A 14521-nucleotide genomic window follows, 5' to 3' on the forward strand; every position below is an offset into this window, starting at 1 on the left:
ATTTGTTTTTAATTTTAATAAACTTATTACACTTTACTAAATTTAAAGGTGATATCGATGTGAAAATACTATATAATATATTATAATATATCTTTGTGTGTGTGTGTTTGTGTATGAATGTTTCTGCAGTGATGGGAGTTTGATTGAGGCTCGTCTCAATTTTAAACGCCTGCTCAAACACGCCCAATGCATTAATAAAGACTGACATTATGCTCAGCTTTATACACACAAACAATCACTCTCTCAGACACAGAAAGCGCAGGTGTGACCTGTATGAGGCGCTCCACAAGAGAAAGAGAGATGAAGTCGACAAATAACAAATGTTTCTCTCTGTAAAACTGACCTCGTCTCTTCCAAAAGTTGCTGTCAGATTTATCAAACAATGATAGTTCTATCGCCATGGCGATCTGTCTCCTCGTCTCCACGGAGACGGGCTTGTTCTGGTGGAGACGATGAGACAGCGATGTCTGCAGGAAGATGCTGAGAGACTGAGAGAAAGGCAGACTGTTTTCAGCTGCTGGAAAGTTCAGATTCAGAGCTGAATGGAGAAGCACAAGGAGATTGAAGCTTCCTCCCTTCGGGAAAACCTGACGGAGATGTGATTAACGATCCGAGCTGAAGCGAGTGCATTTGGCATGAGCTCAGAACTGACCCTGTTTACATTCTTTAAGCACACTTGTGGTGTTATTGTGCGCGATTCATTAGTTCATACATCTCAGGAGTCAATAATCCGCTGCGAATAACAGTTCTTCGGAAGGCTGTTTTGTCAGAGAGCATTGTGGGAAGCTGTAATGGCTCTGGGGACAGAAAGGGTTCGGCGGAGAGAGGAAGTTGGCACTGAAATGGCATTTGTGCCCCTCTGATGACGGCCGGACACATTCTGCCAGTGTTCGTGTACGGTCCCGGTTCAGTTATCTCCGCTATGCAGCACTTGTTCCAGGCGAGAGCGTGTTTGCATGATGAACTGTGTTGCTGGTCAGCGCTTGTTTAATCCTTCACCTTGGGATGTGACAGCGGCATGAGCTGCCCTCTGTCTCTCTCTGTCTCTGTCTCTGTCTCTCTCTCTCTCTCTGTCTCTCTCTCTCTCTCTGTCTTTGTCTCTCTGTCTCTGATCAATTATAGCAAAGATTGATTGCTTATGGTTTTACTTCTGGTTTTATCAATAAAATTAAGACTTTGTATTGTGCGATTCAGAGTGTTTTGAAGATCAGTGGTGTTTTAAGTGCTCCTTTTCAGGTCCAACGTTGAGTCAGACAGGGTTGCGCCCTCTCTGGTATGTTATAATCTCCGGCTTTTGAACCATTATTACATAAGCTTAGATCTGACTTACAAGGTCTGAAAATACTAGGGTGTAATACACCTTTAAAGTTATCAGCATATGCTGATGATTTAGTTATTTTGATTGATAGTCAGCAAGATATTGATGTGCTAACAAATGTTGTAGAGCAATTTGGCATAATTTCTTCAGCCAAAGTAACCTGGGCCAAAAGCGAAGCTCTCAGTATAGGGGGAGTGTTGGAGAAAAAGCTTACAGTAAGTTGCCTGCTGGGTTGATTTGTAAGACGGAGGATTTGTGAGAAGGTTAAAAGTCTATAGCCAAATGGAAGTGGATTTCACCAAGAATGTCTTATAGAGGTCGTGCTCTTGTTATTAATAATTTGATTTCATCCACTTTATGGCTTCGCCTGACATGTGCCGTTCCTGTGAATTGCTGTCAAAGGTTCAGGTGCATTTTGTTGATTTCTTTTGGGACGCCTCGGAGTGTACTGTATTTGCCGAGGGGTGAAGGAGGACAAGGTTTGATCCACCGGAGTAGTAGAGGAGCAACTTTTCGATTCCAGTTCATACAGAGGTTTCTGTGTGGTCCTGCAGACCAAGCATGCATTATTTTGAATCAGTTGGGTGGACAGGGACTGAGCAGAACTTTGTTCTTAATGGACTTAAAACAATGCAACTCTAATGGAGCTTTTTATCGTGGATTGGTCAAAGTGTGGAATTTGTTCAAACGGGAGAGGATGGGATATCATGATGAATCATTGTACTGGTTTCTTCAACGAGACTCGTTTGAGTACAACCTGTCAGATGGGTCCTAGTCTACTCAAGAAGTTTTGTTTGTCCAGTGTAGTGACTTTGGGACATGTAATTCAGTTTACAGGTGCAAACATGGACAATAAACTCATCTCCTTGCCTCTCGTTTAAAGGCACACTCCACTCGTGTAATCACATTGTAACTCAATAAGTGGAGAGAAGATTTACCAGACTCTGAGCGTACTTTGCTGCATCTGTATTGTAACGGTTCTATCAGCTCGGTGATAATGATCTTTTTCCTTCGATTAGGATTCTCACAGATTTTAAGGATTGTACGGGACAATTTTTTTAGAAAAGGCTAATTCCTTTGTGTCTGTAAGAAATTGCTGTACACTTCATTCGTTAAAGTTCTGCACAGAGACAAATTAAATGGTCAAACTGACACTCCTCGGAGAGCTCGCTTAAGTCTGGTTGATAGTGTTGGACCTGAACGGAGAGCACTGTAAAAACCACCATTGTTGAAGAAGGTTACTGATCTGCTGCTTTATGGATTGTTGCCGTCTCTTGCCTCTGTTTTCCATGCTGGAGAATCTTTTTAATTTGTCTGGTGTAGTTTTTTCTCAACAGATGTTTATTCTTGGTTATAGGTATTCCCAGAAAAAGAGGGAGCAGTGTCAGCTAAGCAAAGATGACTGTATATATATGAGTAGATGAAATAGGGTGGAGGGATCTACAGATGATGATATCGTATTCATATTTGTTAAAATGCTGAAAGCTTGTTTAAAAATAGATTTTAATTACTATAGTTTGATGAATGATCTGGAAAAATTCTTCAGTATTTGGTGCTACAAAAATGTACTTTGCTCTGTTGTAGATGATGAATTTATTTTTATTAATATGTTGATTTAATGGGAGTTGATCAGTTGTTTTTTTGATAATTGGTTTGTCTTAAAGTATTGTAAAATCTCACAATTTCTCTCTCTCTCTCTCTCTCTCTCTCTCTTTCTCTTTCTCTCTCTCCCTCTCTCTCTCTTTCTCTTTCTCCCTCTTATTGCATGTTTAGAGTCAGACTTCTGTACAAATCCCATGCTTTAAAGATATTTTTCTTTAGAAAAAGACTAGTATTTTTTTATTTTGTTTTCATTTCTATTATTTTTCATTTGTCTTTTTTTTTTTTTTTTTTTTTTTTACAGTTTTCTTACTATCATTTTTTTAGATTTTAGTTTTACACTTTTAGTATTTAGTGTTTCACTCTATTATTGTTTCAGTTAGTTTTATGGCATTAAAAATTTTTTTATCAAGTTTTCATTTATATTTTATTTTTTATAGTTTTCATAATATTTTTTTAATTTTAGTTTTACGGTTTTAATTCAGTTTTAGTGTTTGGTATTTATTTTGTTTTCAGTTTGTCTTAGATTTAGTTTTTGATTTTGAGGTTTTTTATCATTGTTTCAGTTCAGTTTTATGGCGTTTTCTAGTTTTAATTTATTTAGTTTTTGTTTTTATTTTAGTGTTTTAGGTCTACTAATGATAAAATTAATATATTAACATCATTTAACAGTATTATATTTCTCAGCACAGTCTAGTGTTATTTCTCTCTATTGCTCTTGCATGTTAAATGTAGGTGAGCTGCAAAGGTTTCAAGTTTTATACTATGCTGTGTTTAATATTTATTTTCTTTATAATCATTTTTATTTTATTTTATTTACATTTAGTGTCAGTTTAGTTTGCATTTTTCCCAGTTATGTTAGTTTTTGTGTTTATTTCAGTGAACAAACATGTTTTCATTAGGTTCAGTTTTAGTTTTCTTTAACTATAACAACACTGCCAATAATCTGACATGTCTCTAGAGTTTCAGACGAGATCTCAACAATATCTCACGACGTGCCAGAGTCTGCGATCAAAAGTCCGAGATCTCAGTATAAACATTTCTCCTCAGAGACCAAAGTATCTAAAAAATCTGTTCCATCAATAAAATTTTTTGTTTATTTTATTTATTTATCCTAATGCAATTTAGGAGAAACATCTGAGATTAAGCTGATACTGAAACATTACAGTGATCCTTTAACACACAAACACACAGTGTATCATTTTCCTCGGAATCCCCCATAAGCACCTACTCCAATGCTGCCGCCATGACTACAGTCTCAGCCAATCACGTCGCAGCCAGCTGTGAGGTCATCAGTCCCTCCACACAAGCACACAGGGTGTCAGATGAGTTTGCCCACAATGATGCCATCTGCACCCTGAGTGTGTGTGTGTGTGTGTGTGTGAGTGTGTGTGTGTGTGTGTGTGTGTGTGAGTGTGTGCTCGTTTGCACTAGTTTCATTACGGAAGTGACTGTCCTTCTCTGTCCCGACTGAAGTGTGTGTTGTGAAGCAACGTGATTTGATGTCTGTGTTTTGTATTAAGTTTAACCCCGTGGTGGATTTCTTCAGCTGACCTGTCGACAAGGATGTAATTGAGTTAGCAAACACACACACACACACACACACGCACACATTCGCACACAAGCTCTGTTACAAACCCTAGTGAACTGCCTTCCTATTTGTTTGGTGCTTGAGATGCTGCCTATGAAGAACACTACAAATGAGTCGCTTTAAACATTCCATTTCAGTTCTACAAAATATGCTTTTATTATTACTGAAATTATTATTATAATATTAATGTTTATTTATTCGATTTGTAATTATTTTATTTGAATTAGTTTTGGATTTTCTATATATAAAATTAATTATTAAATCAATAATAAATTAATATTTTAAACAAAATAATGTCTGTATTTTCTTTTATTCATGTTTTTTATATTTATTTTTTTAATCATTTTATATTATTAATAAATTAATTGTACATATTTTAAACAAAATAATATATGTCTATTATTATTATTTAAACTATTATTATTAATGTTATTCCATTTTAATAATGTTTATTTATTACATTTTTATTTAATTTTTATTATTATTTCTTTGATTTGTAATAATTTTTATTGATTTTTAATTAGCTTTGGAGTTATATTTGTTGTAACGTCATTAGGATTTGGCTACAAAATCATACATGCACAAACTTTTAATTATTAAATGTGTGCAACTTTGACATTTTATGTAACATGACTCCTAAATCACTTCTAGTCTTAATGTGTGATTTAGTGCATAGATATCATAGAAGAAATTATTCAATGGCGTATGATCTGTATGTTTCAGTCTTTCACACACACATATACACTTACATACAGACGCATGTGAGATTTGCACATGAACAATTATCAGTCTTTTAAAAATATGCCTCTAGTTGCCATGGTTACTGGGGAAACTGGCAGTGCAGGCAAAGAAAAATAATGAGTCATTTGTGTGCGGGTGTTCATTTAATTGGCAATTTGTATCTACTTTGTATCAGAACTATTTAATTTGTCCAAATGTATCAGTCAGTGTACGTTACGCGAAGGCTTCACGCAGCTGAACCAAATGTTTCAGCCTGATGCTGCCAAAATCTCACACACACACACACACACACACAGAGAGAGAGAGAGAGAGAGGCGCTCAGTTCCAAAACATAGCCTTGCTGTCTGCTGCCTACATAGGGAACCACCTTCTAAGGCAACACCCTAAATGTTATGTAACCTCATAAATGACTGATTTGAAATGCTGTTATCATGCTGTTAATAAGCATAGAAATTATATATATATATATATTTGTTGTTTATTATTATATGAATTTATTTATTTTGTTTTTATTATATTATTATTGATTTGTTATATTATTATTTATGATTCATTTGTAATCATTTTTATTTTATTTCAATTAGTTTTTGAGTCAAGAAAATGTATTTTAGTTTCCTTTCACTGAATAATTTATAAGTGCATTGATAATCAACATTTTTCACTTTATCTGTCATGTTGGATGGATGTTTCCTACTGATATTGTTGCAATATTAGAAATGAATAATAACAAAATTAATTATATATATTTCTAAACATAATAATGTATGTTTTTATTATTACTGAAATTATTATTATTAATATTATTGTATTTTATGTTGTTTATTTATTTTACTATATTATTATTATTTATTTTAATTTAATTTTTATTTTATTTTAGTTCGTTTTGGATAATATATTTATGTATATTTTAATAATATATATACAATTTATTTTAAAAATTAACATTAACAATTAATTTAATATATTTTTAAACTAAATAATATAGATTTTATTATTGAAATTATTGTTATTAATATTATTATATTTTATATTGATTATTTATTTTATTTTAATCAGCTTTGGAGTTATTATATTTGTTTTATTTTTGTTTATCATTATACACATTCATATAATATATAATAATGAACATTTTTTATTTTATTTGTCATCTTGGATGGATTTTTCCCACTGATTTTGTTGCTATGCATGCTGTGGTTTTCTACAAAGGATGCATGTGATGCTGCCTTATGACTTATGACGCACACTGATTCGTTCTCTCCTTCACAGTGATGGCTGGGCGGACCGTTACGACGTCACTGACGGGTACGTGCGCGAGGCCGCCGGCGGCATCACCATAAAGCTGCAGTCCCCAGACGTGAAGTGGTTTGATGATTATTACCTGAAACTACGTCCCGAAAACAACCTGAGAAACCCCTGGTTCCCCGAGTTCTGGCAGCACCGCTTCCACTGCCGGCTGAAGGGACACCCGCAGGAGAACAACAAATACAACCGCACCTGCGGGAGTAAGTGACCACAGCGGTAAAACAATTAAACGTGTCTGAAGTCTCCGTTTGTGTCCTCATGTGCTCCCACGATGACGTTTAGCAGTTTGAGAAGGAGAACAGTAGTCAAAGAAAAGCAAATCCTCTCTCTCGCAGACAGAAACACATGATTGCGTTCTTTCATCCAGACTTCTTCTTCCGATATCACACCTTCCATTAGTCTCGCTGTCTTTCATTGGCTCCATTTATCTGAGCTTCTGCTTGAGTTCAAAGAAACTTTTTCAAATGGTCCCATTTAGAAAAAAAAACAAAGACGAAAAGAAAAGAACGACCTCTGAAACAGGAATCAAAACTGTTTGCATATAAACCCGCATGAGCAGACAGACAGAGAGCAACAGTTTGGACAGAGATGTTGCTTTTCAATCAGAGCGTGCCGAGGGGATCAGACACTTCTGAATGAAATCAAATTTGCTGTGAAAACAAGACTTTCAAGTGCAGTTCATAATCACAAACACACAGTCTAATACTTGAGTTTTGACACAAACGTTTAGCTTTTTCAAGAACAGTAGAATCTATTTGATAGCATGAATGAATCAGCTATCGAAGTTATAAAATTATGAGCAATAAAATGCCTTTGCATAAGCATAAGAGCCTCTCACTCTGCGGAGATGGAAATATGGTTATGGATATGACAATGTTAATGTATTTGGTCTTGGCTGCTGAATTGCTGCTGCTGTTGGTTATTGCTGTTGTTGTAGATGGGAAGCCATTTAAATGTAAAGCAGCAAGCTCATTGGCTGCGTAAGCAACATGAACCAATCAGCTTGTGCCAAGTAGTTTAACGCTGTGAATACATCAGTTTGCGTTAACAACCCAGCCTGCGCCATCTAGAAATTCATGATAGAACTTGGCATTTTCACAGAGCATAAGCAAATTAGCACAGTTCATCATTGACCTGCCTACAGGATACGAGCAGGAACAGACGAGTTATCTCTCATTAACCCCATTCTCCTCCTCCTCTCTCAGAGCGGGATTCTCTGCGGCAGCAGTACGCACAGGACACCAAGATGGGCTTCGTGATTAATGCCATCTACAGCATGGCCTACGGCCTCCACAACATGCAGAAAGCTCTGTGTCCCGGTATGGTAGGACTGTGTGATGCCATGAGGCCCATCGACGGTGCAAAGCTCCTCGAGTTCCTCATGAAGACCAACTTCTCTGGAGTGTCCGGGGAAAACATTTATTTTGACGAGAACGGCGATTCTCCTGGGAGGTACCAGACCAATTCAATCTAATCCAATCCAATAAATAAGATAATCAATCTGCCAATCAATCAATCAAACAGTCACTTAGTCAATGAATGGATCAATGCATCAGTTAGACTGATGAATCCACCCTTCATTGCCATTCATCTTCATTTCAGTGCACTAAATCAATACTACTAACTGTGTTCGTAGTTACGTGATCATGAACTTTAAGAAGATGGGGAAAGATTATTTCGACTACACGAATGTGGGCAGCTGGGACAACAGCGGACTGCAGATCGATGACGACGAGATCTGGCCCAACAAAGATGACATTATTAAATCAGTGTGCAGTGAACCCTGCGATAAAGGTCAAATCAAGGTCAGGAGACGGCGAGCTGCTTATTAACCCCCATAGTGCTGTGTAGTGTTTAATAATGCTCAATAATTGTGTGTTTTTGTTGATAAATATATTGGATTAACAAGTAAAATCCAACTGGATTCAACTGGTTTTGCTTCAGGACACATTTTACACTGAAAATCAAGTGGTGACTGCAAAGGCCAAACAAGAAGTAAAATTATTAGTATGACTCTTTTGGCGCTTTTCCACTGCATGGTACGGCACGGTACGGCTCGGTACGTTCAAAATGAATTTTGATGGTTTAATGCTTCATGCTTTCCAGTTTTTCACTGCACAAAACACATTTATCTTTGTTGCATGTGGACCTGTATTTAATGTAATCTGGATCTGGAATATATTCTTTACCTTGTGTAGTTTTATTCATTGTTTTTTAGGACGAGGGCCTTTTGTACAACCCATAAATGTTGACATTGGTGCAATTCAGTGCATTTAGAAACCAAAAATATCAACATTAATGTAACTTCTTACAATAACTTTCTACAACAAAACTTGCTTATATCGTGTCACCACTTGATGTCCAGAGTACTAGTAAAACTAGTTAAGAACCACTTTTTGTTGTTGTTGTTGTTTGATGTCAACAACAAAAGAAGTTAAAAAATACTATTAAACATAAAATAAAATAACATCTAACTTTTATATTTACTACATAAATATTTATTATAAAGATACTATTTTTATTTATATTATTATTATTTTCAAAGAACTGTTCTCTTAATTCATATTATCCAATATAATATAATTTACAATATTATACAATGCAATATTATTTACAATATACTTACAATATTAAAAACCTATTTTTAAAGTAAATAAACATTCTAAAAGTAAATATAATATTTATATTTACTACATAAGTATTTACTACAAAAAATAAATATTTAGATTTTCTAAAATATTATAAGTATTATATTATAAGTTATATATTTCAAATATTATAAGGAAATAATTTCTACAGATTTTTATAGTAAATATTTTATACACAATGTATCCACTTTTCCATGACTTGGAACATCACTGTAACTGTAAAGCATGAATTGACTCACTATTATCATTTGGTGAATCATAGGCAAAACCTACGAATAAAAATAAGTTAATAGAATTAAGTTAAAACATGATATAAAAGTAAATCTAATGTTTATATTTGCTTTATATTTATTTATTTTCTGAAATATTTAATCTTTTAATTAAAATTATGCAATATAGTATAATTTATATAATATTTATAATATTTTAGAAAAAAACTTTTTAGTAAATAAACACTACAAAAGTTGTTTTTCTGAAATATTATAAGTAGAATATTATAAGTTATGTATTTAAAATATTATAAGGAAAGTTTTTTTGTTTAGTTTTTTGCAAATTTTTACAGTAAGTGTTTTATGCGTAATTTATCTACTTTTCCATGAATGTAAAGCATATATGTGACCCTGGAGCACAAAAGCAGTCTTAAGTCGCTGGGGTATATTTTGTAGCAATAGCCAAAAATACATTGTATGGGTCAAAATGATCGATTTTTCTATTATGCCAAAAATCATTAGGATATTAAGTAAAGATCATGTTCCATGAAGATATTTAGTAAATTTCCTACCGTAAAAACTTAATTTTTGATTAGTAATATGCATTGCTAAGAACTTCATTTGGACAACTTTAAAGGCAATTTTCTCAATATTTAGATTTTTTTGCACCCTCAGATTCTAGATTTTCAAATAGCTGTATCTCGGCCAAATATCATCCTATCCTATCAAACCATACATCAATGGAAATATTATTTATTCAGCTTTTAGATTATGTAGAAATCTCAATTTCGAAAAATTGACCCTTATAACTGGTTTTGTGGTCCAGGGTCACATATTGACTGACTATTATAATCTAGTGTATCATAAAACGACTGTCCTAAATGTACTATTTGCATAGTTAATTTCTGTGTCACGACCCTGCAGCTGAGAAGCTGTTTTATGTCCTAATGTGATTATGACGGTTTCCTCTCTCGTCCGCAGGTGATCCGTAAAGGAGAGGTCAGCTGCTGTTGGACATGCACTCCCTGTAAGGAGAACGAGTTTGTTTTTGACGAGTACACGTGTCGCGCGTGTGAGCTGGGATCATGGCCCACCAACGACCTCACCGGTGAGTCCACAAACACATCAACCCACCGACGGATAAAGACTGCAGCGTAAAGATCAGATTGATGGCACAGATCCGTCTGACCCGGATTCTCCTGCATTCACTGCCAGTGCTTGTGTTACACTGAGGGTTCAATGACACGTTTTATCCATCTCTATTCATGTCCTGTAAATCTAATTCTGTAAAGTGCTGGAGCTCCGGCCACACACCGATACTCAAATACAAATCTAACATTTCATGGTGTCAGATCCCGAATCACGACCAAAACAAGTTAGTTGCAAAGTGCATGATTGCATCTCTCTTACATTGCCAATAATAGAAAGAGAAAGAAAGAAAGAAAGAGAGATATTTGTGCCGTAGAAAGCAAATGCATTTCAATAAATCATTTCAGGGAAAAGCGAATAGACACACTCATTGAGTTAAAAGGTTAACAGCATCAAAACCGTCTGAGCTGAAATGATCAAATCTGTCTCCCTGTGATCGGCCCACACACTTTATTAGCGCTTATTTATACCATCAGATAGAACGAATCATACAGCCAATATTACCAAGTACTGTACACTGCAACACCCGCTTCCATGATATCGTTATTTTGTCGCCACACTCAGATGATAATAGTAAGTCAATATATACTTTTCCAATTTCCAGGGCGTAAAAAAAGCATTATAGGACAATTTTGCAAATGGCATTTTTAAGTGTATAAAATATTTTTAAAAATCTTTTAAAAATGTATTATAATAAGCAATTTATATAATATATTGTAATATAATATATGATGTTCTACTTATATTTTAAAAAATAAAAATATTTTATTTTTATAGTAAATATTTATATAGATTGTTATGACGTCACAAGAAAATATTCTATTTACATTTATAGTGTGTTTATTTACTATAAAAATAGGTATGAAGAAAATTTAAGTAATTTCATAATATTTTATTTATTATAACAAAAACTTTAAACACTAGTTAAATATTTTTATTTTCTAAAATATTTCATGAACCACACTACATTCTCTTTTAGTGCATTCTCTACTATATATATATATATATAATATAATTTTTTTTATCCTAATCCAGTAATCACAAGTATTTGGAAAAAATCTTACAAGCACCACTAGTTCTCATTTTCTTCATTTGTTTCAGGATGTGACCCCATCCCAGTGGAGTATTTGAGGTGGGGTGACCCTGAGCCCATCGCAGCCGTGGTCTTCTCCTGCTTGGGCCTGATGGCCACGTTCTTCGTCACCTCCATCTTCATCATCTACCGCGACACCCCGGTGGTGAAGTCGTCCAGTCGCGAGCTGTGCTACATCATTCTGGCGAGCATCTGTCTGGGCTACCTGTGCACCTTCTGTCTTATCGCCAAACCTCACGTCATCTACTGCTACCTGCAGCGGCTGGGCATTGGCTTATCGCCCGCCATGAGCTACTCGGCCCTCGTCACCAAGACCAATCGCATCGCTCGAATCCTGGCCGGCAGCAAAAAGAAGATCTGCACCAAGAAGCCTCGTTTCATGAGCGCCTGCGCCCAGCTGGTGATCGCCTTCCTACTGATCCTCCTGCAGCTGGGCATCATCGTGGCGCTCTTCATGATGGAGCCTCCTGACATCATCCACGACTATCCCTCCATCCGCGAGGTCAACCTCATCTGCTACACCACCAACTTAGGCGTGGTGGCGCCGCTGGGCTACAACGGCCTCCTCATCATGAGCTGCACCTTCTACGCCTTCAAGACGCGCAACGTTCCCGCCAATTTTAACGAAGCGAAGTACATCGCCTTCACCATGTACACCACCTGCATCATCTGGCTGGCCTTCGTGCCCATTTACTTCGGCTCGAACTATAAGACCATCACCATGTGCTTCTCCGTCAGCCTGAGTGCCACTGTGGCTCTGGGCTGCATGTTCGTACCGAAGGTTTACATTATCCTGGCTAAACCGGAGAGGAACGTCCGCAGCGCGTTCACTACGTCGACGGTGGTGCGCATGCATGTGGGAGATGGAAAATCCTCATCCGCGGCCAGCCGGTCGAGCAGCCTGGTCAATCTATGGAAGAGACGAGGATCGTCGGGAGAGACGCTCAGGTGAGTTGAATTGTGCACCAATACTTTTCAAAAGGTACCATTTACTAATATGCATCCTTTAGGGGTAAATAAGGTACAAAGGTGTATCTTTTGAAAGGATACTGCCTCAGTGACAGCTTTTGTACCTTTTTTCTAAGAGTCTAGATTTGTATTTTCTAAAGGAAACATATGCATTCATAGCAGGAAATAAATAGTGTTAAAATTTGTTAAGTTCAGGTTTTATGCTTCGGTTCTGTTGCTCTGCTGTTGTCATAACACTGAGTGCACGTCTTGTTTGTGTGGTAATGATGGGGCTGTTAAGTTATTGACATCCATAAAAAGTGAGTGTTTACCTTAGACGACCTGTGATTATAGGAATGAATGTATTTAGTGTGTCTGCTCACACTGCCGGAGTGTTTACTGCAAAAACTAGATAGAACCATAAGTATTAGTTTAGTCATTTTACATTTGTATGCTTAATAAAAGAATTACTATAATATCTTTCTTAAATACTTGTTTTTTTAATTTGCAGGGAAATATTATAATGGTAATAGTTCCTGTTTTGTTTAATATTTTTATAATGATAATAGTTATTACTATTACTATTATTATTGTTGTTGATGTATTTTTTACATTATTTTTATTATTTACTTTTTTTTTTGTCCAAATTGTGCAACTCTGCAATGAAGCACAGCATGCTTGGAGCTTTTTTTAAAATTGTGTTTTAAACCACAATCACAATTTTTATCAGAAAAATCGCAATTAGATTTTTTCCCCAAAATTGTGCCCTGATAGACAGACAGACAGACAGACAGACAGACAGACAGACAGACAGATAGATAGATAGATAGATAGATAGATAGATAGAACGATAGATAGATAGATAGATAGATAGATAGATAGTTTTACAGTGAAATATTACAATGGTAATATCTTTAATTGTTATTTACATGACTGGCCAAATTGTGCAGCTCTACAAACAAGCACAGCAAACCTGGATTTTTTTAAAATCACATTTTAAATCACAATCACAATTTTTATCAGAAAAAAACCCAATTGGATTTTTTGTGTAGCCCTCATAGACAGATAGATATGAACAGAAATAGTGATGTTGTTTGCACTGGGGTTATTTAGCAATCATTTTAACTGAATATATTATTTTAAATGCTGTTTCAGCTCTAATGGGAAGTCGGTGACGTGGGCCCAGAATGAGTGCAGTTCCAAAGGTGGCCACCTGTGGCAGCGTCTCTCCTTCCACATTAAGAAGCGCGAAAGCAACCAGACGGCCGTGATCAAACCTTTCTCCAAAACGTCTGAGGGACGCTACTGTGGAGGCAGTGATATCAACACCGACAACAGTAACAACAAGATGCTCTACGAGGTCACCGAAGTGGAGGAGCGCTACCCCATCACCTACCGGCCCCAAACACCCTCACCGATCAGCACCGTGACCCAGAGAGCGAGCATCGCTTTATCACAGAGCGCCGGCGCCACCAACTCCCAGGTCATGAGCGTCTCCACGTACATGTGTCAGCCTCCACACCGCGGCAACAGCGGTGGAAGTGCGTCGCAGGGCTCTTTGATGGAGCAGATTAGCTGCGTGGTGAACCGCTTCACCGCTAACATCAGTGAGCTCAACAGCATGATGCTCTCCAGTTCTCCTCCAGGGAGCCCTGTGGGTTTGTCCACCAGCGCGTCCGCACACGCTCAATCTGTGGAGCCCTGCTGCCCTCCGCCCTACCGCCTGTCCCGAGAGATTTCCATGCCGACCACCATGACGACCTACGCTGAGATCCAGCCCCTCCCACCAGTGGAGTCTAACGTGGGTCGCCCCACCCCTCCCTGCCCACTTTCTGTTTCATCGCGACTCAAAACGTCACCCACGACAAGTGGGAAGGAGCTAAAGGGGGGTGTGTCCTCAGCTCTGGAGTCGCCGCCCAATCA

At 36.8% G+C, this 14521-nt stretch overlaps 1 protein-coding gene across 1 annotated transcript in view; it reads left to right on the forward strand.

The window, feature by feature from the left end:
• LOC107731813 (metabotropic glutamate receptor 5-like) overlaps positions 1 to 14521 on the forward strand; it is a 47397-nt gene that overhangs the window by 32448 nt on the left and 428 nt on the right. The window contains exons 4-9 of the mRNA XM_016542993.1: positions 6516 to 6751; positions 7757 to 8003; positions 8188 to 8356; positions 10390 to 10516; positions 11659 to 12598; positions 13754 to 14512. Coding sequence (XP_016398479.1) covers positions 6516 to 6751; positions 7757 to 8003; positions 8188 to 8356; positions 10390 to 10516; positions 11659 to 12598; positions 13754 to 14512 — 2478 coding nt within the window. The remainder of the gene's footprint in view (positions 1 to 6515; positions 6752 to 7756; positions 8004 to 8187; positions 8357 to 10389; positions 10517 to 11658; positions 12599 to 13753; positions 14513 to 14521) is intronic.

This window comes from Sinocyclocheilus rhinocerous, unplaced genomic scaffold, assembly GCF_001515625.1.
Source record: "Sinocyclocheilus rhinocerous isolate Xijiao unplaced genomic scaffold, SAMN03320098_v1.1 scaffold219, whole genome shotgun sequence".
Classification (NCBI taxonomy): Eukaryota; Metazoa; Chordata; class Actinopteri; order Cypriniformes; family Cyprinidae; genus Sinocyclocheilus; species Sinocyclocheilus rhinocerous.